The sequence below is a fragment of the Lathamus discolor genome, chromosome 11 (genome assembly GCF_037157495.1).
Source record: "Lathamus discolor isolate bLatDis1 chromosome 11, bLatDis1.hap1, whole genome shotgun sequence".
Taxonomy (NCBI): domain Eukaryota; kingdom Metazoa; phylum Chordata; class Aves; order Psittaciformes; family Psittacidae; genus Lathamus; species Lathamus discolor.
In genome coordinates this window covers 9,527,239-9,549,639 of record NC_088894.1, presented here as the reverse complement: position 1 = coordinate 9,549,639, position 22,401 = coordinate 9,527,239, and the positions used below count along the sequence as shown (strand labels likewise).

Here is a 22,401-nt window from a genome sequence, read left to right as displayed (position 1 = left end):
GTAAATGTAAGGGGAAGAAAATGTCCTTGATGCACTGCAAGGCCAAATATTCCTGAAAAGGAAAACAAAAATCTGGTAGGATTAAGAGGTGCTAAAGACTGTTTCAGGGCTCTGCCATAAGCAAAGGTAAAAACAGAGACACTACCGACAGCAGTGGTGTTTCTCTTTGGAGTCCGTATATTGTATTGCTGATGGAGATGATCAGAAATATTTTTGACAACTGTTTTCCTTTTCATTAAGTACTTCATTAAAAATAAAATGGGGCATAATCTTAAGTAATACTAAGCAGACCCCTTTTTCGTGAAGTACAAAAATACCAAGTCTTTCCTGCTGGCCAAGTAAGTCATTATACACAAATAACAACCGCGAATAAACCAGCAATGGCTCTGAAAAGAGTAGACCAGATAATAATCCTATTACAGCATGAGTAAAGTCAGAATAAAAGCTTAAATATGACAGTGTAAGACAGCAGGATTTGTCCTAGTGTCTCTTCAGTTTTGAGAGGAGGAAAAAATCCCCAACCCCAGAGCATTAATTTCTGCCAATTAAATTATAGTCAGGCAGGTGTTGTGCAAATTTTCTCACACTGCAATCCTAACCTCCCACAATCTTGCTATACAAACTGTGGGCTTCTCTTGAGAAGACACTAAATATGCCAAATTGGTGGCACTGTGTTATGAACATATGTCCATTAAAAATCACATTAAGGATTCCAAATGTTTTTCATTTGCGATAGCAGCAGGGCTCGAGTGCAGATGTCCACTGGGAATTCTAGACATTTAAGCATTAAATTACTTGTATTTAGGTAACACCTCCCATCAGAGGATCTCAAAGCATATCACAAACACACAGTAAGTCTCAAGCCCCTATATAAAACACGTGTAGTATTTGGTGCAATGAAATAACTGGAGCATATGCAAATCAGAGCCAAGATTATCTTATCCAAGAATCTTCTCATTTAGAGATTCAGTTTTTAGTTACCTAACAGAAGGCATTAAAGGTTTAATCTGAAGATAATGAATTCTCAGAACTCCCAGTGTCTCCCACAGAAATAACACCCCAGAAGTAGCATCTCCACTGGCTCAGTTACAGTGGTCTTGAGGGGTACACCCAATACCAGCATGTACTGCTGTTTGCCATGTATTTGTCTGCCTTCTGGATTCAGTTTTCTGGAGGGTCTCATTAGTGACAAACACGGGAGATGGCCTGGGGGCAATGAAAGGTCTTAAAAATTGTCTTGAATGTAAAGTTTATTTTTCCATTTAAATGTAAAAACTTTTTTTGTGCTAACTGTATTATACTCATCTAATAGCTGATACAATTTCTTCAGATTGAACTTTTTTGGCACTTTTTCTCTGCGCTTCTTGACACTTGAATGTGATGCTCATCAGGTGTCACCTTGGAAGCTGTCAAATTATTTAAATGGGTGTGAATCTGACATTTTCAGATGATAGTGTTCAACAAGTGCCTTAAAAGGAGTGGTTTTAGAATGTTTGCATTGATGGACACTATTCAGTCTGTTCAAAATAGAGATTTTGAGCACTTTGACTTTTATGGACTTACTGGAACCTGGGCAATAAATGTAAAGGTTCTTAGCTGCTCAGAAAAAAGCGTCATAAGAAAGCTTAACTCATCACTACTAAACGAGGTGCAACAAAGCACTCTACGTGAGATCTTAGAGTTGTTAATGGCATATAATAATACTCAGAAATTCTACTCCCCTCCCATTGCTAATTATCCTACATATTGTTACCTCCAAAGAGTTTGCACTTAGGTATTTTTGTCATAAAATTGTAGATTTTTAAAAAGACTCTCTGAGCTATTCCACTAATGGAAGAACATTGCTTCTTGATTGTTATTTTTGCTGTAAAGTTGTGCTCAGCTGGTACTGAGCAAGCTGCAACTGCTGCTGAACTGGATGCCGCACGAGCGCGGGTCCAAGGGCAGTCCTTGCAAGTGTACAGCTCAGAGACCAGGGCAGGGACTGTTCCTTCAATTGCCAGAAGAAAACATGAACCGTGCAAATTGCCTGCAGTTGCAAAAGAGTCTGTGACTGAGCCAAGTGTTTATTCCAGACCCTGCACAGCCCTGTGTGGTACTTCCGCTTCACAGCCCCTTTTCTTGCAGGCAGTTCTTCGGCACTGACCCAGCTGCAGGAGGTCTGGGGCTCTGGCCACACATGCTGCACGCTCCCCTCCTCGTGCACCATGTGAACAATGAGACTGAACCTCTGTGACCAGGCAGAACAGGTATCAGCAAACTGGGAGCACAGTGCTTTTCTTCTTACCTCCTCCTTTCCAACCCAAAACGATAAAGTATTTGTCTTGGGCAGATTGTAAGGTATAATGTTTGTGGATCACTAAGGTGATGTAACATTTTTGCCTGTTTTCAAAGTTAAATGGCTTTTCTGATGGACAAGGAATGAGAGAGGAGAAAACAGATTTAGCACAATTAGACTATACTTTCATTAGTCTGTCCAGCATTTTCCTCTTGACAACAGACACATTAAAATTTCCCAAGCCAAATGGAAGTAAATTTCAGCAGACAGGAACATACATTAGTGCACATTTATGGTCTCTGAAAAAAGGCACCAGCTTTTGAAGCTTAGTTTAGTATCAGCTCTAGCATTCAATCCTGAGCTGTATTTTCGGGACAGTCCCGGTTGTGCCACAATACATGCCAAGGCTGACACTATACGCCATAGGCACACTGGTTTCTTGATTGTTGTTCTGCTTTGGCTAGGAAACTATTTATTCTGTTGTTGTTGCATTTTTAAGCTCACTTTTACAGGCTCTGACACATTGTCATAGTCACCAGGGAGGTGAGTCTCTTCCATTTTTTCTTGTAAGGAATAAAACCTGGAATCTTGGCTAAGGAGATACCTTGACACCTCCATGCATTGCCTATGAAGGATACTGGGGACGTAATTACCTCCTGTTTTGCTGGTGACCCTTCTCAACAACACAAGACACTTAGTTTGGACCCCAAATTTGCACCTGAGCTTCTGGTGGGAGACAGCACCCCATATGCAGAGCAGCAGGCAGCTCCCCATTGATGGCATTTGCTCAGTTAGTGGCTCTGAGCAGAATGTTACTGCTCATCCTTCTCTTGCACCAGCTCATAAGCTCTGGAGATGGGATTGAGCAATGTAGATTTAATCGTGAGAAGTAGTTGCTGCTTCTTGAGCTGTGACTTTAATGTGGAGATTCTTTCCTGAAGGAGCACTGTCATCTTTCACAAAACCCGTATCGGGGATCAGTGTTAATGTAACAGGGTTCTGTAGCCACTGATACCTGACCAGTGGCTGGGTATGTGTAATCCTGTCAAGTGTGAACTTGGGAGCTCTACTCATCTGCTGCAGAAGGTCTAATAGGCACATGGAAAATTTGGGCCCACCAGGTCTTTGACTGACTTTACCAGTACAAAGGTAAGAACATGAGCATGATTTTTGCATGGTTACTGCATTTTGTCTTTTTTTTTTTTTTTTTTCCTGGATGAACAGCAGAATCACAGCCAGGAGAGAAGGGGACAAACCGTACTGAAGTGAGTGGAAAACAGTCAGCATAAGGTTGTGTTTCCCTTCACCTCTGCAGCATCTGCTCTGCCCAGTCAGACAAAGCCCAGATGGCACTGAGATTCAGCTTTGCAAATAGAAATGGTAACCCTTGCTGCAGTGAAATCTGTTTCCCACAGAGGTGTGTGTTTGCAGCTGTCAAGGGCTCCCTGCTTCTTACCTGTGGAGGGGGTAAATAACAAATCCTTGCACACAGCTTCAAGAAACAGGAGATGTTTCAATCTCTTGCTCAAGAGCAGTCATTGGCTTCCTGCTGGTAACTAGGGTTCTGCTAATTGTGCCCTTTTACAGAGACTTCACCTCCTCAGGCCTTCGGAAATGACATGGCAGCACCTTTCAGAATTTAAACTTTTTTTTCTTCTAGGATGAGATAACCCTGGCTCCTCTTGCTCCTTCCTTTTGCATGCCATTTGTTATTTCTCTGCAATCCTGTGCTTGCTAGCAGCACTCTACTGTCAGTTGTCATTTCATGGTTACACAGCTCTGTCTAGTTGACCATGAATATGTGCTTTTGTCATTTATTTAAATGTTTTCATTTGCCTTTTGTCTCTCTTGTCATTTTTATTCTCCCTTGTTACATGCAGTCTGACCCACTGGACATGGTTCTGTATGTCCTTCATCAGCCAACTTCCTTAAAGAAGCATGGCTTTAACCACTAAGCATGGGTGCAGCTTCAGAAGGTTTAGCTTCTGTTTCCACTTCTGCTGTGGATTTCCCATTTGACTTTGGACATGTAAATGGGCATCTCCAAGCCTTTCCTGTTCCAACGGAAGGACACTGGGAAGTGATAATGCCCATTTCTCTCTGTTCCTGTGTATTCTTCCTAGGTTTATAGTTCCTGGCCAGAGGAGTTTAATTAGGCAAGTCATTATCTCATCTTTACATGTGTGCCACAGGTAGTCCCTGCTAGGTTCTCTCTAGATTATTGTAATGTATGTTCTTACTTGAAATTAAAAACTTTTACTATAACCTGTTTTCTCCTCTGACAGTAACACAAAAGCACCAACTTGGGCTGAACCATGTTTTCCGTTTCAAGTGAAATTTTTTCTACTTTTCCCCAGGAAAATAGCTTTGATGAATATTTAAAGCATTTTGTAACACTGAAAGCGACAACGGGAATAGAGAAGCTGACTGTGCAGAAATAAAAGCCAGGCTACACCTAAAGGTCAGAAAGCAAACGTGCCAATGTCAAGCACTACATACCTTTTGGTTCTTGAACCTTATGGCTGTAGGAAAATCAACATTACAAAAAAACAGTTACCTTTGAAACAGACCCTGTGTTTACTGGAAAAGCCTTATGTAAGAGTTAACAGGTCAGGTGAAATCCTACATACTGTACACCTATGCTTAACACATTTCTAATAGGAGGAAGGCAAGATGTGTGGACCGTAATGGCATTTTCTCAGTGTAAAAGCATTTTTGTTTTGCCAGTGTAAATGGCTCCTTCCAGACAAGTGCTACAAGTATGATTATTGCTACAAACGGCACTCAGTAAAGAGGTCGAGGGTTCAGCTGGGCCCTGGAGATCATAATTTTTTTCTTATGCTTTAAGGGAGACAGAATTCTGACTGTGCTTGTACATGCTTCTGTTAACTGACCATCTGTACCCATCTTCAAATTTACTGATTCAGGATGATTCATATGGATATGAATACTGTTTACGTAAAGAGGAACTTCTTATACATGAGCTTAAACTAGTATGTGCAAATCATTAGCAACCAACTGCCATTCTGCAATTAAAATAAGTAACTTGCTTGTTAACCTTGTATTGTTCAGGCATTTGCACTGCAATAGCACTAAGGCAGTATCTGGTTATTTTCAGTGAAGCTTAAATACTCTCTGCCCAGGAGATCTTGTTTAAGACAGAACAAAAGAAGGGTATGAATATCAGATCAAGAGACTGTACGTTTGTAGAGGCTGCTCTGAACAGAGTAATTACCATTATTCACAAAACAAGTCACTTTGCTGTTCTCATTTCTAGGCATTTTGTCATCTTGGAGATGTGAGGATGACTAAGATTGAAGATATCTCTACTGATAAATACCAGGGACTCAATCACCTGCTGCCAGTGAAGTGACTTTAAATGTGCCCTTAGATTTTGTAGCCATTTCTTGATTTCTCTGGATTTTAGAACTGAGAAGCTTGATTTGGGCTCCTCGGAAACTTTTAGCACCCATGACAATTTGTTACCTGAGCTGGAAAACAACTGCATGGGAAGCCACTGCTCTTCTGAACCTACCAACTGACTCCTTACTGCTGATTTTGCAAGGTTTAATGTGCACTTGCTGCATTTCCACGTGGAAGCAGAATTTGAACTCCTTTGGGCTGTACATCTAACTCATTGATTTATTAGGACAATGATTTAATAGTCTCATTCCCTGGTGATCCTATTAACTTCCAAGCAATGATGCCTGTTTAGCTGTGCACGAAGAGCTGTTCTCAGAACTGTTTTCATGATTAAAGATTAACAGTGTGATAAAAGCAAGGAAACATGGGTATCCTTGGAGTTTGTTTCTTACATCAGTTGGGTTAAACCTTTACTATCTTTTCTCACTGTGTATCTTCACTTTGTGTTTGGCAATCAAACTTTGCACAGCTCCAGCACGTTTCCTCCAGTTTAGTCAAAACAAGAGGAAAACTTTCTGCCTTTTAAACACTTAACTCTTTGACCCTTGCACAAACAGCAGCAGAAACCTTTACTAACTAACTAAGGGGAGTTGTCTTTAAAACTTTCTTTGCTATCTCTCAGATTAAAGAGTATTCTGCAAAAACAGTGGAAGTCACTGAGGTGTACTTAACTGTATAACCACGCTAATGTCTTGTGAAATGGAAGAAGTAATGTGATTCTCGGGTAAACCTCCTTCTTCCAAACAGACTCCGGCATGCAAATCTGCTGTTTGTCACAAGCAGTGGTACATTACTGGATGGCAGAATTGTTTCTAAACATATCATGATGTTAAATGAAACGGTTAATAGATAAATTGCAATTATGGTTAATAATTTTTAGACCACTTCCCCGAGTTGTGTCTAAGCAATCAATTATCCCTGGTACTTTCAGCTCCAATAAGTCCGTTAAACACTTCCCCTTTTATATATCCCGCAACTGTATGCTCTTGTGCCCTGTTTTTTTTTTTTTTTGTCATGGTATATAATTATAATAATTGACAGCATGGAGCAAGATTTTAAAAGCATAGGCAATACTTAAGAGCAATACTTAAGATCCATTCAGCCTTTTAACTTGCTTTGGTTCTTTTACAAGATCCACTCATATTTAAAGAGATGGTTTGCCTTTTCAGTCAGGATGAGCACTGGAGAGAGAGCAAAGCACAGCTCTCCCCATTCCTTAAGCACAGCCCATATCTAGTTGATCATGCACAAATGGCCACAGTCCAACACCATGCCTCTGAGGCAGCTCTGCCACTGGGTCTGAAATCTGACTAGCTTTCATATGACGAGACAGGGATCAGAGAATTGTCTTCTCTTTGGTAGACAAGAAATCCCAGTCAGATCTGAATACTTAATGATGTCTGCTAGAATAAACTGCAGCTCCCACCTCAAAAGCAGAGGCCTGGGGGCAAAAACAAAAAAAAGAAAAAAAAATATTTAATAATATTCTTCTTTCCTAGTGATCAGTACCAGTACCTTTTCTGAAATTCAGACTGTGTAATTTCTCCTGAGAATCCTCCAGGTCAGCACTGAAGCACTAAGTTAACTCTAAATCGGCAACTTTGAGTTGCTTAGAAAAGCGTACAAAATAATATATTTATCTATATATTTAATTTTGCTCATTAGCTGACATGCTTTCCTTTTTTTTTTCTAATTCAAGCTTTTGGTGTCTCTGAAGAAGAGCTCCATGTGTGTAAGTGGGACGCTAAAAGGACAAGTTGACAACAGTACCAGAAAGCACAGCAAGATTTCAATCATTTAGTGACTACAGCTCCATAAACTGAACAACATTAAAAGAAGCCCCACGAATTGGAGGATTATAAAGGTATTCTCCCTTCCTCTGAAACAGATGATGGTGTTAAGGAGGTAAGCTACTGTCGTTATTAGTAGGGCAATATTTCACTGCAAAACAGGTGATGAAGGTAGCAATTGTCCCTGGTGTAAGGGCAAAAGGAAAGACGTGTATGTTTTCAGACCGGTGTTAAGGCACATAGATACCACTATGACAGGTGCAGCGTGAATGCGACATATACTTGGAAATAAAAGTGAGACACTGTAGGAAAGTGAGAATGGAAAACTTTCCAGATGCCAGGTGGAAAATTATATTAAAGCTGTCAAAATAAGTCACAACAAAGACTGGGTGTTCTCAGAGACTAACAGGAGTCATGTTCTGGAGAAGAATGGGGTTTTCAACTATGAGATGGAGTATCATAAATGAAACAGTTATTAGTATTACAGGTTAAACTGGGACTTACTTGTTTTGGCTTTTTTGGATTTGGTCTTTCTTGTACTTTTTTTTTTTTTTTCTCTCTTTCAAGCGTACTGCAACAGTGCTGATATACTCGGAGTTTTGTGGACAGGTCAAAAATATGTAAATAAATTGCACGTTATTGCTTCACACAGTTATCTATTCTGGGCCTAATTCCAAACCCACTTAAACTGATGGCAATCTTTCTGTGGGCATCAGAGGATTGCAGTTTAGGATCTATAATAGGAAAACGGAGATGCAAAGCATACGCAGTAGAGGTTGGTTATACAGCCTCTGCAGTCATCCAAAGTGATTTTCTAAAACACAGGAAGGAAATAAAACTGAAAACTGAACTACCTTCAAGGTCAAATATGCTTTGTGTACATGATAATGGAGCTTTTAAAAAAGTCAGCTCCATCTAAACAGCATTAAGTATCTTAAATATTATAAAAGACATTACTCAGATTTCAGACTGATAATCTGAACAGATAATCCAACATTTTACTCATTGTAAGTCAGCTGCACTGTTTATATTTGGGTGGAAAAATACATATTGGAACAAGGTTTGCTGTAGTACAGCCAAGAGTAGAATTTTCTCTGCTGATTTAGGATTTTAGTTGTCCGTGCATTTACTTTCATGCACTGGTAGAGTCTTACCAGTAATTTATCTGCTATTTTGTGGGTGATTTCTGGTTCTTTATGTAACATTACTTTTTAGCATAAGAGAATGTGCTTACATTAAACTCCTTATGTTCTTTATAAAATACTCCTAACAAACAATAATTATGTTTACTCCCACAATATCACTTATAAAATAAAAAGGTCCTCTATTCTTTTCATGACAGATTTTTTTCATGCAGACTGTTGATCTGTTAGAAAGAAATACAGCCTTTAGAGGAGAGGGTAAAAGCTTGACTGCAGTTAGAGACAGATGATGCGGCAGGCAGCAGTGGTGACTGGAGATTGTATACACAATAGACCATAACCGCCATTATGGAGCTGTTAACTTCTATTGTGTCAAGGTGTAATTAGAAAGTGGTTAAATTTGCAGATTGCTGATCTAAGTGGTTCCTTTAAATTCAATGAAAATGAACTGAATTCTATTATTTGAGTTCTAAATCCTTGAAAATATTAGTTTATAATGGAAACAATGACAGACCTTTAACTGTAGCTGCATGGATGGTGCTGGTATTACTAACGCAAAAGTAGAAAGCAGGACAGCTCTTGGATGCTGATGACTGTTCTAATGCATAAAAACTCATTAAAATTTCCTAAAGGAGGATATATTATTATAACAACTTTTTTTCCTCAGTGCTCTTCAACTATCATAATTGCACAGTATACATAGCAACTTGAAAAGAGTCAGAAATGTGTAAGAAGTATAATCTCTGGCTACAGTCACCAGCAGCATAATTATGCGAATATATTGCGTATTCTGCATCCTGTTCTTTGGTTTCAAGAGCCCACAGATTCTGTAGATGATGAATAATGCGGTATCTAACTAAAATATCAGCCCTAAATTGCTGGAATACATATTCAACCTTAAATAATTGCTTTGGATTTGTGTTGATTCCAAGTAATGTAATAGTTGTGACTAATCTGCAGTTATTACATGTAAAAAATAAATATTCTTTTTGCATTTAGGATTCTACAGATTTGTGGATAGGTGAAGTTATTGTTAAGGGTGTTTATCAGAGTTGCAGAAACTTTCTGTCTCTGAAGATAAGGCCCAGTAAAGTCAAGGACCTAAAATGAGGCTTGTTACGAGATTCACTTATCAAGATACAAAAGTTTTAATTTTTCACTCTTCAAACTTGTTACAGTGACCCCACCAATGTACTTTTCACAGCTGCATCCTTTGCAGTAACCAGAATCACTTGTTTTTCCAGCAGCATTATCTAGGCCGGCTCCCTCAGGCACCCACAACACAGAAATAGTAATAATGATCATGGAAAAGGGGCGCTTAGCTGCTGGGTACCCAAAAATGTTAACTGCAACCAGAAATACACTGTATAATATTGGCTTTGTCCAAAACACCACCTTGTCCAATGGTACAGCTAAATAGGCCAGCAGCATCTGTTGCTATTTTGTGCTAAGGATATTTCACAAATGCAAGTTTTAATGTGTTACTTACACAGGCAGTGAAAGCCACAGATTGCTCAGGGGTTTTGTTTAAAGTTCAGTACATGGTTTAGCAGGATCTGGACCGCACCGAGCTACAGGCACTGTGCAATGTACTGTACTTTGCTACACACAGAACTAGTATTTAGTGATAGAGCTCCAAATATGTACTTTGCACTAGCGCATAATGGAGCCTTATAAACTGTTTGACAGTTGGAAATTGCTAGTCTAGAAGGGTACACAAAATTAAATGTTAATTCTCTGAAATCATACAAGTTTACCTCAAAGACATTTTTACAATGTCTTTGGAGAACTCTTTTAAGTCTAAAACTTCTTGTTCTCACTGAATAACCAATCCTGGCCTAAAGTAGAGCATAATGATGCTTATGTATTGCTCTATTCCCTCTGCAAACCTACTTCAGCCAATTCTGTGAAACACTTCAGCTCCGGGGGTACGCGTTGCTGCGGCACCAGCAGTCAGCCCGCTCTTCAGCACCACTCCAGTGACACGGCACCCAGGATGAAGTGCTTCTGTGAGAGAAACATGGGAGGTACTTCAAATACTTTGCAAGTGGGGAAACCAAATGAGCTCAGCGCCGTGGCCTCCAGCCAAGTGGGAGCAGAAGGTTAAGGGCCTGCAATTAAAGACCGAGAGATCATCATCGAGGGCTCGAGTGTGGCAAAATGGCAGGCTGCTGTGACAGGAGGCCTTGCTGCCTACGCGGCCCGCTTTCACAGTGAGGAGATGGGCTCTGTGCTGAGCACCGGGCATGGTCCCTGGAGGTTCCTCCATGGAATTAACCAGCTCCCCCCACGGGCGATGCTGCCCACGAGCGGGCTTCCCCGCGGCGGCTGCGGGGCCGGCTGCCCGCTGGCTGCGCGGGGCCGCCATGCCGAGGTGCACAGCCCCGTCTCCACCCGAGGGGAGCAGCGGCCGCGCTCCCCGCCTGCCCTCCCCGCGAGGGCCGGGCCCCGCCGTTGGAGCGCAGCCGCCAGCGGGAGGCTGGAGGGCGGCGGCGGGCAGGTGGATTGGGGTGGGGAGAACCCGGGGCAAAGGCGCAGGGAGAGCTGAAGGGGTGAGGGCCCGCCGGGAGGCTCTGGGGGCGTGGGCCGCCAGTGAGGCGGCGGGGGGCCGGAAGCGAGGTGGTCAAGGGCATTGTCCTGAAAGCCTGTGATTTGCCCTCGTTTTTAACCTTTGCCTTTTGAACAGGTTCACTCGGAAGTGTGTGTGGCCTTAGGGCTGCTGGAGCCTTTCACCAAACTAGGGGGTGCAGAAAAAACCAGAGACTGAGAGAAGAGTGTGATGGGGACAGGAAAACCCGAGTGAAGGAGAGGAGCAGCACCAGTGACCACAGTGGGGACTCAACATGCAGGCGGGGGCGAGTGTGTCCCCAGAGTGGTGCCTGTTTCCTGAAGAGGGTGAAAAGCACTTGCTGACACTACAGACAGTGTGTCCAGGCACAGAGGAGGAGGACTTGGAGGGCATCTGCCCGATAAGTGCCCACCCGCAGAACAGCATGGCCGTGGCAGCGCTGGCTGGGGCGGTTGTGCTGCAGCCGGTGCTGCACAACGTGCCGGCAGGCATGGCTGTAAGCGTGCGGGAAGGGGTCTGTGTGTTTTATGACTTAGGGCTGACGCAGAGTAATGTTTTACAAGAAAAAGGGCAAGCAATTAGTTCAGAAAGCAAGCCAACAGAGAAACCACCAGACATGCTGCTAATTGAGGTACGAGTTCTGGATGTGGTGAAGATGGCAGTAGGTTAACTCTTAGCTGGCAGTGTCACTGATTCGGTTCTGACTTCAGTATTATTTTTTCTAGGCATTCAGATTTGTTGGACTGAAGTATCTAATCCTTTGTACAGCTTTTTAGAATATCATCCCATGTTTAAAAAGGCAGACTAAAAATTTGGCCTTTTTAGATGACTGATCGGTTGAAATTCAGACGAGTTTTTAATTCAGTTCACCAGTTTGGTGCTGTTTCGTTTGACAGGCTAGATATCTTAAGAAGCATTAGACAATTTCCCTTCTCTTGCAATAGTACAATAGTGCAGTCATTGTTAAAGCTGGATGTGTAATATGATCTCATTTGAAATGCATTTCATTGAAAGGACATGCAAACATTGGTATTTATCCTGTGCTAGCTATTGGTTTTATAATAAAATAATAATTTTTTTCCTTTGAAAATTCATTGCTACCCTAGATAATTTCTAAGTATGGTCATATTTAAGTTTAATGCAAAAAGTATCACAACCTTGTTAGTTGTTGTATGACAAAGAAGGCATTGCAGTTAGGCGGCAGAAGTCCTGTGTTAGTTTGGTGAAAAATTGAGCACATGCTTTCTTCTTGTTTTCTTTTGAAAGGTAAATGTACTGAAATGAAATTCTTTTTAAAAAATCAGGACGCAAGTTTCTGTGTTCTCAGTGCTGTAATCTTGAAATGATGCTCTGAAAGTTTATGTAAAATTTTAAAGAGCTAGGGCACAATTGTAGTAATTGTTCACTGTATGGCATAGCAGCTGTATGTTACGTACAGTTTGGGTTTTCTTGCAGTTTTACCCATCGTATTTAAAGCTAAAAATCAAACTTAATGAGTAGCTTGTATTTTGTTGGTAGCTCGGTTGCCTTGCCACCAGCTTTGATTAGCAAAGTTGTAAAACTTTTTAAAAGAGATTGACAGAGATAACGATGTTACTGCATTTGAAAATAAGGTCCAGCAGCTGACACCATCTGAAGTGGGGGGAGTAGAGGAACTTCTTTTCACTCTTGGGGAAACAAAGAGCTGGAGCTGCAAAGCCAGTGATGATTTATCAGACCCAAGTGATGAAGGTAAAGAGCAGAAACTTGCAACTCCATCAGAACAAGCAGCGGTGAGAAATCCTGAGAATCCAGAATTTCAGATTTGTGCTCCACATCAGAAACAAGGTAAAAAAAGTTAGCAATCCTTGTAGTTCACTTTCAGGTAACATGTTAAGTTTGATTTTTAAGGGAGGTTGAAATAGCAAATTTCACAGTGTTTAGATTAGGTTTCATCTTAACATTCTATGGAAATTTGGAAGAAGGCACAATACCTTTCAACCTTACTTGATAAAAGAGCTTGTTTAGGCTGATATCGTCTGCGCTGTGTTCAGGAGAGATGTTTTGGATAGCTTTTAGAATTTAATGGCCTTTTGAACAGTATGTGGTATTTGAATTCTTTGGGGAGATTTCAAAGTTAATATTGTATAACTGCCTTTGAATAAACCTAGTAACTTAGTCTTTCTTAGTTTCCTCATTCAGCTTTGAAATGTGCTTGTCTGGGGGGCTATGGATGAGCTTAGAGTGGTTTCAAGTTGCTGATTGAGGGTGATGGGCAAGTATCAATGCCTGTCAGCAAGGTATCTCCCAGAACTTGAGTAAAAGTAACAGAAAATGGCTGATTTCAGATTTTAGGAACATAACATTATGTTGCATAAGTTAAGGACTGACTCAGAAGGGAATCATAAGCATCTGTTTCCCTAGAAACTGTGTGTGTACTGTAAAAGTTGGATGACATCAGTAATGTTGAAGAGTCTGTAAACATGTGTCGTAGTATCTGGATATTAAGGTATCTTGGCTGAGGTTGTTTAAAGTACGGATGTTGTACAAATTTTTAATGTCCCTTGTTTTAGTTGCTGCATTTATAGGAAGCACATTTGAGCAGCTTTAACAGAGCTAACAGTGTTGTTCTGTGTGGGCATGAATCCACAATGAATAAATAACCATAAAGTGTTTTTGTTTGCTGTTATTGAAGTGAAGTGTTAGCTGCATATCTCTGTGTGGTGTAAAGCATTGTATAAAATACATTTTGGTCTCAGCATGAAAATTATTACAAAGAGCGCATTTGGGAGCTGAGACAACTGTTCTGGAAAGGCTCTTCGAATATGACATATTTGCCATTTTGCAGTTTCAAATCTTCAAAACTGAAAATGTTACACATTCACTTTTAACTTACTAAACTCAAATTCATTACTGCTATGCCATGAACTTGGACATGTTCTGTAATCCAGAAAGCATAACTTTATTTGACTTCTTCAAGGAACTGATCTTTTTTCCTCAAATTGAACTAATAATTTTAAAAAGACCTTTTATGTCATGATCTGTTTTACATATACTTTATGGATTCAGGACTATCAGAAAGCTGAGAATAGCTTAACTTGTAATTTCCAAATCTTTGAACAAGCTTGCTTAGTACTAACATACAGTTGTCATCAGGAAGTGTATTGCACAGGTTGTAATTGCCGTGATGAACCACATTTTATTGGTGCTGTCAAGAGAGGAAGTTTCATCCTGTCTTGGAGGTGAGAGCTAGATTAGGAGTTAAGTTTCTTGGAACTAGGTTCTAAACTGTATCAGTAATGCGTGGCACTACTTTTTTGGGCAAATCACTGAAGTCTTGGATACAATGATTTCTGTCTGAAAGCTTAATTTTTTTTATGATGTATTTTTATGTAGAAGTACGAAGTAGTTTTACCCAAAGTAGAGGAGCTATATTGAAATTGGTACTATTTTTTGAAGAAGTCATTATTTTCTAGCTCATATAATCTAAATGTGTCTTTTCCCACAGGAGAAAAAGAATTTTTCCGCTGTGATTTGTGCACATTCACCTCACTCAGAATATCAAGTCTTAATCGTCATGTGAAAACCCATTCTGATGAGAAATCTCATGTGTGTCACCTCTGCCTTAAGGCTTTTCGTACAGCTACTCTCCTGCATAACCATCTGAATGTGCATACAGGTATCTAACATGTGAAAAGACTTCATTTTACATATTATCTACAAAATCGTCTTAGGGCTGTATTCTGTGGTCATTTTGTGCTCTGAGTTTGTTTGGAGTTCTACACTGGAAAGAAATTGTCTGTAGTTAGTAGCTCTCTGTGTATGTATTCATTTATTCTATTAAATACTATCCTAATAATTTTTGTTAACTGAATGTTGACTTCAGTTGCGTCTGATTCCATGTGCACAATAAAATTTTTTGTGATGTTTTCAGTTTGCTGTATAACCATATGAAACAAACTGATAAATTGTGTTTATAGTAAACTTATGATGTACGTATATAGTATATACAATTCAGAAACTCAGAAAAGGTTCTGGTAAAAAATTATGCATGATAATTAAGGCAAACAAATAATACTGATGTGTTGATAAATAAAATTCTAAGAAATGGTGTATTCTTACAGGGACCAGGCCCTATAAATGCAATGACTGTGATATGGCATTTGTGACCAGGGGTGAGCTTTCACGACACAGGCGTTACAAGCATACCTTAGAGAAACCTTTCAAGTGTTCGTTGTGTAAATATTCTAGCGTGGAAGTAAGTACAGCCTTTCTGGATCTTTTGGAAGGGTTTGTAGGCTTTCACATACTAAGATATTAATACACTTCAAGTTCTATCATTTTTGCATAAATTTTAACCTTGTGAAGTTTCTGTGCATATATTGTACTGTCATGTATTGCCTTTTGTTACTGTCAGATTTCTATATGAAATCAACTCAATACATTACAGAGGTAGTTGCAGATGTCAAGTTACAGTATTAATACTTGGCTCGTGATGCAGATGTACATGTGCATCCTGAGTTAGGAAGAATAGCCAAACTTGCACAATAATATTTAGCTTTTTTAAACCAATTACATTTTAAGCGTGTTTTCTTCTTTATTATACTAAAATTGCTGCTAGGCAATGTATCTATATTACTTTGATCATGCAAAAGCATCCTACACAAATTCTCCTGTACGCATCATTCTATGTACTGTAGGACAAAACTGGCTAATGTCTAAAATGAAGTTCATGTGTTACGTTTCTATGCTTGCTGATGTCTGGGGTTTTTTACAGGACTGAAATTTTCTTAATCTAGCAATAAAAAAGTTAGTGACTGCCTAAGGATTCACTGGGAAAAATAGGCCTTCAGTGATGTACCTATGATTGAATCACAGTCATGGTTATCTATGATTGAATCACTGTCACAGTTTAGTGGATATTCAATATCTAAAGTTTTTTATGTGCTGTATCCAAATCTAAAGCTGCAGGCAAGCCTGAACTTTATTCCACACAACTTATCTTACTAATTAGATCTTGGATGGCTTGCATCTTTAAAAAACTTGTCAGTTTATATTAAAGTCTCCCATTATTTTCCTTGTTTCAGAGAGTTCATTAGTTCATATATGTTTATAAATGTAGGAATTGGAACATTAGGTAACTCCTAATTTTAGCTTGCATACCTACAGTATTTATATAGAATGTGTCACAAGAACAGTATTGAAAAGTGGACTGAATTTGCAATTAAACTGCTTCATTGGGACTTGGCGGTGAATACAGACTTTGATTAATGAGTTTGGTCTTTCATTTATTTTCCTGAGTATTTTCAAAGAATTTCATGTTTGACATACCCAAGTAGCCTGAAAGTAGTCAATATCCCCTTTAAAAGTCCTAGCTTTTACGTTCTTATGAAATTTCTCCTTTTGTTTATGTTGACACTAGATACGAAAGTAAGACCATTTGGGGAAAGAGTACACAAGCGTTAACTAAAACCACACCAGGCTGATTGTACAGGAAAAACGGGGTGGGTGGATGAGTGCTAATTCTGGGATTGATGGATTATTTTAAATTGCAATAGATGTATTGTGTAAAATTGCTTGTATTTTAATTGTTTGTGTGTCCAGTGTGTTACTGCAGAAATGTTCTTATTTTTATACTAGGCAAGCAAAATGAAACGACATGTTCGCTCACATACAGGAGAACGTCCTTATGCCTGTGAACTTTGCAGTTATGCTAGCAAAGATGCGTATAAACTGAAAAGACACATGATAACTCATTCAGGTAGGACTCTGATGTAATGATCAGGTAGACTGAGTCAGTTGTCAGTCGTGATGCAATTCTGTATGGTATTCATCATCAAAATTATTTTTTTTATTATATTTATGTGACTTTTTAGGGAAGAAAGGCACGAAGACAATTTCCCGCTTTCTCCTCTACAATTATGATTGGCTAGTGTTGATTCACTTTTATTATGATGTTGTTACAGCTGTAAACTTTCTCCATGCACTTTTGAGGATAGTTCTGCATTTTTGTGCATTAAATATTCAGGACAGAGTAGAAGATAATTAAAATAATTCCTGATTAATAGTTTAGAATTTTAATAGCTTTATGCTCCATCAGCTTGACTCACAGATTCTGGAAGCCAAGTTTTTGCATTCTAATCGGCTATGTAAACTTATGTAAACTTGTTTAGCCTTTTGTGTTTTGCCCACTAACAGTAACATTTTCATTGGTCTGAAGACTGTTGCTGTTGAGATGTTGAGACCTGTGGCAATTTTGCATTTGTATCAAATGAGTAGCGTTTCTAAGCATATGTTATTATAATATGTATTTTACAGGTGAAAAACCCTATGAATGTTATATTTGCCAGTCCAGATTCACTCAAAGTGGTACCATGAAAATCCACATGTTACAGAAGCATGGAGAAAATGTGCCAAAATACAAGTGTCCACATTGTAGTGCCTTTATTGCGCGAAAAAGTGACCTGGGTGAGTTTAAAGTAATAAATTGAACTGTAGAGGTAATTAGAGGTGAAATCTTGTTAACTGCTTACAATGATACCAAATATGTTACATATGACTTGGTATCATTATGGAATATTTCTATAGAAAATGTATTCAGTTTTACAGGTAAGTTCCTCCTGCAAGGAGATGTGGTGACATCTTGTGGTTGATGTGCTAATTTCCTTAATTTGGGGTTTTTTTGCTTGATACTTGGTGGCATTGTGACCCTATGGTTTTCCGTAAGAATGTACCTCACAAAGTTACATGCCCAGGTTGTAATGAAGTTTTTCCTCAAAGCCACAGAAAACAGTCAGATTTTTATTAAGCCATTTCAGTTCTCCTATTCTGCTTCTTTCTCAGCTGTAGTTAAAATGAATATATACATCTAGCTATATGAGACACTAAAACAGATTGAATGTTTCAGTATATGTGGGGTTTTTGCATATGCCAAATCAGCTTTTACCTTTTAATCTAAAATTGAACTGTATGTTTAGTTGCTGAGTGCATTGTCCCTGTAATTTAAAGAAATACATGTAATAGCGTTTGTTAGTAAAGTGCAAATTAAATTTTTACTTCATTGGTTCATCAGACAATGCTTTTACTGTGCCTCCAGTATTCAAAACTCTTAGAATTCTAAATCCTATTACATCAATATCAAATATTATTTTTGAGCTGTATAACACTTGTGAAACATTGATGGTAATGCAATAAACTCAAATGTCTCTTAGCTAGTTGGGATCTTTTTCCAGAGTGCAAAGAACAAACCACTGCATAAGTTCATCTTCATTCTCTATGCAGAGGTTCAAACTGAGAGTATAAATTAAAATTGTAGTTGAGAATATAGATTGAAATTTTTCCTCATACAAACCACAGTTCTTGAAATACAAGCAATTTACTAAGGATTTATATATAAAATTTTTGAATTACTCTTCTTTAGAACAGTACTTGCTTCAAGTACCAGTAAAGTTGTCCTTATCCATGTATTTCATATGCAAAATAATCTTTTCTAGGAAGAAAAAAGTTTTGTACAGATAAGAATTTTATTAATCGGTGTTTTAGAATTATAGCATATTTGCTGTATTTGAGGCAATATAGCTGACCAAGGCCAGCAAAACCTATATAAAATTTTAAGTTTACAGAAATAAATGAAACAGCTATATTAAATATTTAGACATACAAAGATGTCTTTAGCATCTATTTGTATTTTCAAATAAAGATCCTATTGAAGTCTGTTAAGTATTTGAAGGTAGAAGTGTTACTTATATATATACAATCTCATTGTTCATGTATTTTTGTGCTGTTCATTTTAATATTGTAAGTACTACTTTGGCTAGCATTTTAAAATTAATTTCAAGTGTAGACCAAAGCAGGCAGTTACTGGAATTTTCCAAAGGATTTGATTTGTTAAATGTTTTCCATGGAAATCAGTAAGAGTTAGGCTCATAACTACTAAATCTCTCTGTAAAGTTACATCTTGCTGCAACTCAGTTAACTTCCTTGAAAAATTACTTATTTTGCAATTTTACTCCTACTGCAAAGAACACAAAGTTCTTTTTTTGTGTATCCTCTACAATGTATACATTACTCAGGGCTATTTACAGGGTAAGTCTTCTTCAGAATGGTGGAAATTAAAAATTTACTGTAAAAATTAATTGCTTTGTATAATTGTTCAGGTGTCCACTTACGAAATCTGCATTCCTACATGGCAGTGGCAATTAAATGCAGTGACTGTGAAGCTGTATTTCATGAGCGCTATGCTCTTGTTCAGCACAAGAAGACTCATAGAAATGAAAGAAGATTCAAATGTGATCAGTGCAGCTACACATGTAAACAGGTACTCACTGTAAAAATATTGCTTACTGAGTTGAGAGTTTGGCAAGGTAGGGTTTTGGGGTTGTGTTTAAGATAAAAACTTCTGTGACTGCAATGTAACTAAAATGGTGTAGTTATGTTTATATGCAAGATAAATGGTTCACAAATAACAGTAAAATTGAAATGCTGTAAAGTCTGAGGCTATCTTCTTGATAAATCGTTGGTACATGAACTGCTTAGAAGTGCAAAGTAACATAAATCACTTTCAGTGACATTACAATAGGAACAAACTGTAATATTTGAGCCTTAAATGTGATTTTCGGTAGCGCCACAGAATAAATCTGGTCTGAACTGTAATTTTTTTTAAGAATACATTTAGGGTAGCACATCTTTGGCATTGGTATGTTGGAATGTACCATTGCTCCATTCTGATGATTTTCTCTGCTAACTTCACTAAGGTTAGGAGAAAACGTCTCATGTTCTCCAAGTCAGTGGGCAATATCCCAGTGTGTTCTTCAGTATCTGCTTACAGTGGAGGATAATTAAGGAGTGTGCAACATCCATGCACTCCTCTGTGTGCCTGTGTGGTTTATTGAACTCTCAGAGCTGGATAGTTATGTTAGAGGTATTTTCTTTGTTTTAGGAACAGCGCTTAATTGTATATAAACAAACCCGTACTAGGAAGAAGTCCTTTGCTTGCTTGTGCTGCAGCAAAACCTTTCAACAGAAGGAGCTTCTTACTCTTCACTCTAGGAAGCACCATGATTCTAATATTAAGCCTATAGTTTATGAATGCCCTAAATGTGGTAAGGGCTATTCACTCTGGGTAAGATACTTCCTTTTAAGGAATCTCAGTGGAGTTATCTTTAGCTAAGTATTGCAGATCACATTGTCAGGAAGGACTGAGAGTAAAAACCAGTATACTTGCAGGAATGTTAACTCCTTAATGCTAAGCCAGCAAAACTTGTTTGTTTTCTTTCCCAAACCTTACATTGAGGGATTAATAAAGAACTTTATATTCCCCTTTAGGTAGAAAATATATGCTGCTTAATCTTTTCAGTGTTGTTACTGGTTTGTGGAATTCAGTATTGAATGTTTAATACAGACTCTTCTTAAAATTAATCAAAAGGCAGTGTGGAGGTACAAATTTTAAAAGAAAGAGTGCTAGGACCAGTTCAGCAAGGAAAGTAAGAAATTATTATTCACTTCAAAGCTATATGCAGTTAGAACTTATCTGTGCTTTGGGGTTAACTGTGCACACTGCTGAAGTAAAAATAACCTTTTTTCCACATACAGATTTTACATGTAAAACTTTATTGTTTATCCAGGAACCAGAACATTAGATATTTGATTTATACCCACCAAATGGCAGTGTTCCTTTAAACAGAATTTTAATATATAATTTGGAAAATCTTAAGGAGTTTTATGAAAGTTTTTAAATAATTCAGCCTTTCACTTAGCATTCCAGAATTTTTCTGTCAGAACCATATTTGTTTTTTCTGTGTGTGTTAAATTGCTTACATACATTAATATTTGATTCATATATTTATGCTTCATTATGCTAACAGGATAACATGCATAAGCATGCTGAAACTTGTGGCTTAGTGAGGGCAAAACCTGCTACACCCAGAAAAAGAAGCAAGGACAAAAATAAACCCCATGAGAACCAAAAGCATGTTAAGCAACAAGGTAATCAGCGAATAAGTTAGAATTTAATCATGTAAATTAGAATCAAGAATAAAAGGCTAAGACAGTGATTCTCCCTGCTGCTTAATTACTGTTTCACAATGAAGCTAATTTAAGTGCTAATAATGGAAGAATACTTCATTGTGTGTCAGAAATTCTCATCATCTGATTTGGGTCACTGCTCAGGTGCCCATTCTGGGACTGTTGTTCCCCTGTTCCTGCAAATGTCTTCCTATGCTCCCTGCTTAGCAATGCCTGCAAATGTTGTTTTCTTTCCCCTTTTACAAATTCCCTTTGCCTTTATAAATGAGGATGAAGCACATAATTTACTGACTTAAGCCATAGTGGGTTTTCTTAATTTATAATATACTGCTTTAATACAGACCAGATGTAAAACTTTCAAATCTCAGAACTCAAGTTGTAAGTTAATCACAAAAGATGTAGCACATTGAAATAAAGAAATTGTTCATCTTCTTTCTTTTCTACTTAGACCTGAGAGTGATCAAATAATGATAAAAATACTACTGATTTAAATAGCTAGAGTCATACTGCACAGGTGATCAGGACAGTTTATAGAGCTCTTCGTTCAGCATGTCTGTGCAATCAGAAAGTTATTTGTAATTACCTAGTGGTGCTCATTGTGGGTAGCTCTTGAGCACTGAGCATTTATTCAAAGGATGGTCCATTGTTTATCTCTTTCCTTCTCTCTTTTTTCTCTGCTTCCTCATCTTTTGTCCTTAGGTTAAGACTCCCAGAAAGTAAGTTCAGCTTTTGGCAGATTGTGATGGTAGAATAATTGGTCAGTTGATTGTCTCCAGAGCAGTAAGTGGTGTGCCTTGGGTAATGCTAGTGCATTCCTGATAAAATCATTTGTTTTGTCTTATTTTCAACTCTAAAAACTTAAGAAGTTTTGGGGGCTTTTAACTCTCTTAAATAAATCTTAGCCTGTCACCACATATGTAGTGATATTATATCAGGTTCACCTTAAAGTTTAATTTTAACCCAGAGGAGGTGTCTACTCATAATTTCATTTATGTGCATCTCTGTTGAATTAGACAAAGCACAATATACAATATTCAGGTCAGGGCATGGGCAAGGAGCCTTGTATCCTCGTGCATCCTGCCTTCCGTTTGTGTGTTTGATCTAATGCTGAATCTCTGCACTGTTGCAGGGTGAGAGTTGGTTGTGTGTTTCTGACGTCACCTTCAGGGCCACCAAGGCCAAAAAATAGCTCTGCCT

At 38.4% G+C, this 22,401-nt stretch overlaps 1 protein-coding gene across 30 annotated transcripts in view; it reads left to right on the top strand.

Annotated features, from left to right (window-relative positions):
* Positions 1-22,401, top strand: part of CTCFL (CCCTC-binding factor like) — an 85,373-nt gene that overhangs the window by 24,578 nt on the left and 38,394 nt on the right. For 19 of the 30 annotated variants that reach the window (XR_010615373.1, XR_010615371.1, XR_010615360.1 and 16 more), the window contains exons 1-11: positions 7,201-7,262; positions 7,401-7,565; positions 10,532-10,660; positions 11,320-11,833; positions 12,816-13,029; positions 14,690-14,860; positions 15,306-15,439; positions 16,822-16,942; positions 17,500-17,649; positions 19,338-19,498; positions 21,045-21,165. Coding sequence is in view for 8 of the 30 variants with exons in the window: in XM_065691677.1 (XP_065547749.1) it covers positions 11,477-11,833; positions 12,816-13,029; positions 14,690-14,860; positions 15,306-15,439; positions 16,822-16,942; positions 17,500-17,649; positions 19,338-19,498; positions 21,045-21,165 (1,429 nt within the window). In the remaining 22 variants the exon portion in view is untranslated. The other 11 variants (XR_010615379.1, XR_010615378.1, XR_010615377.1 and 8 more) reach the window with 7 other exon arrangements.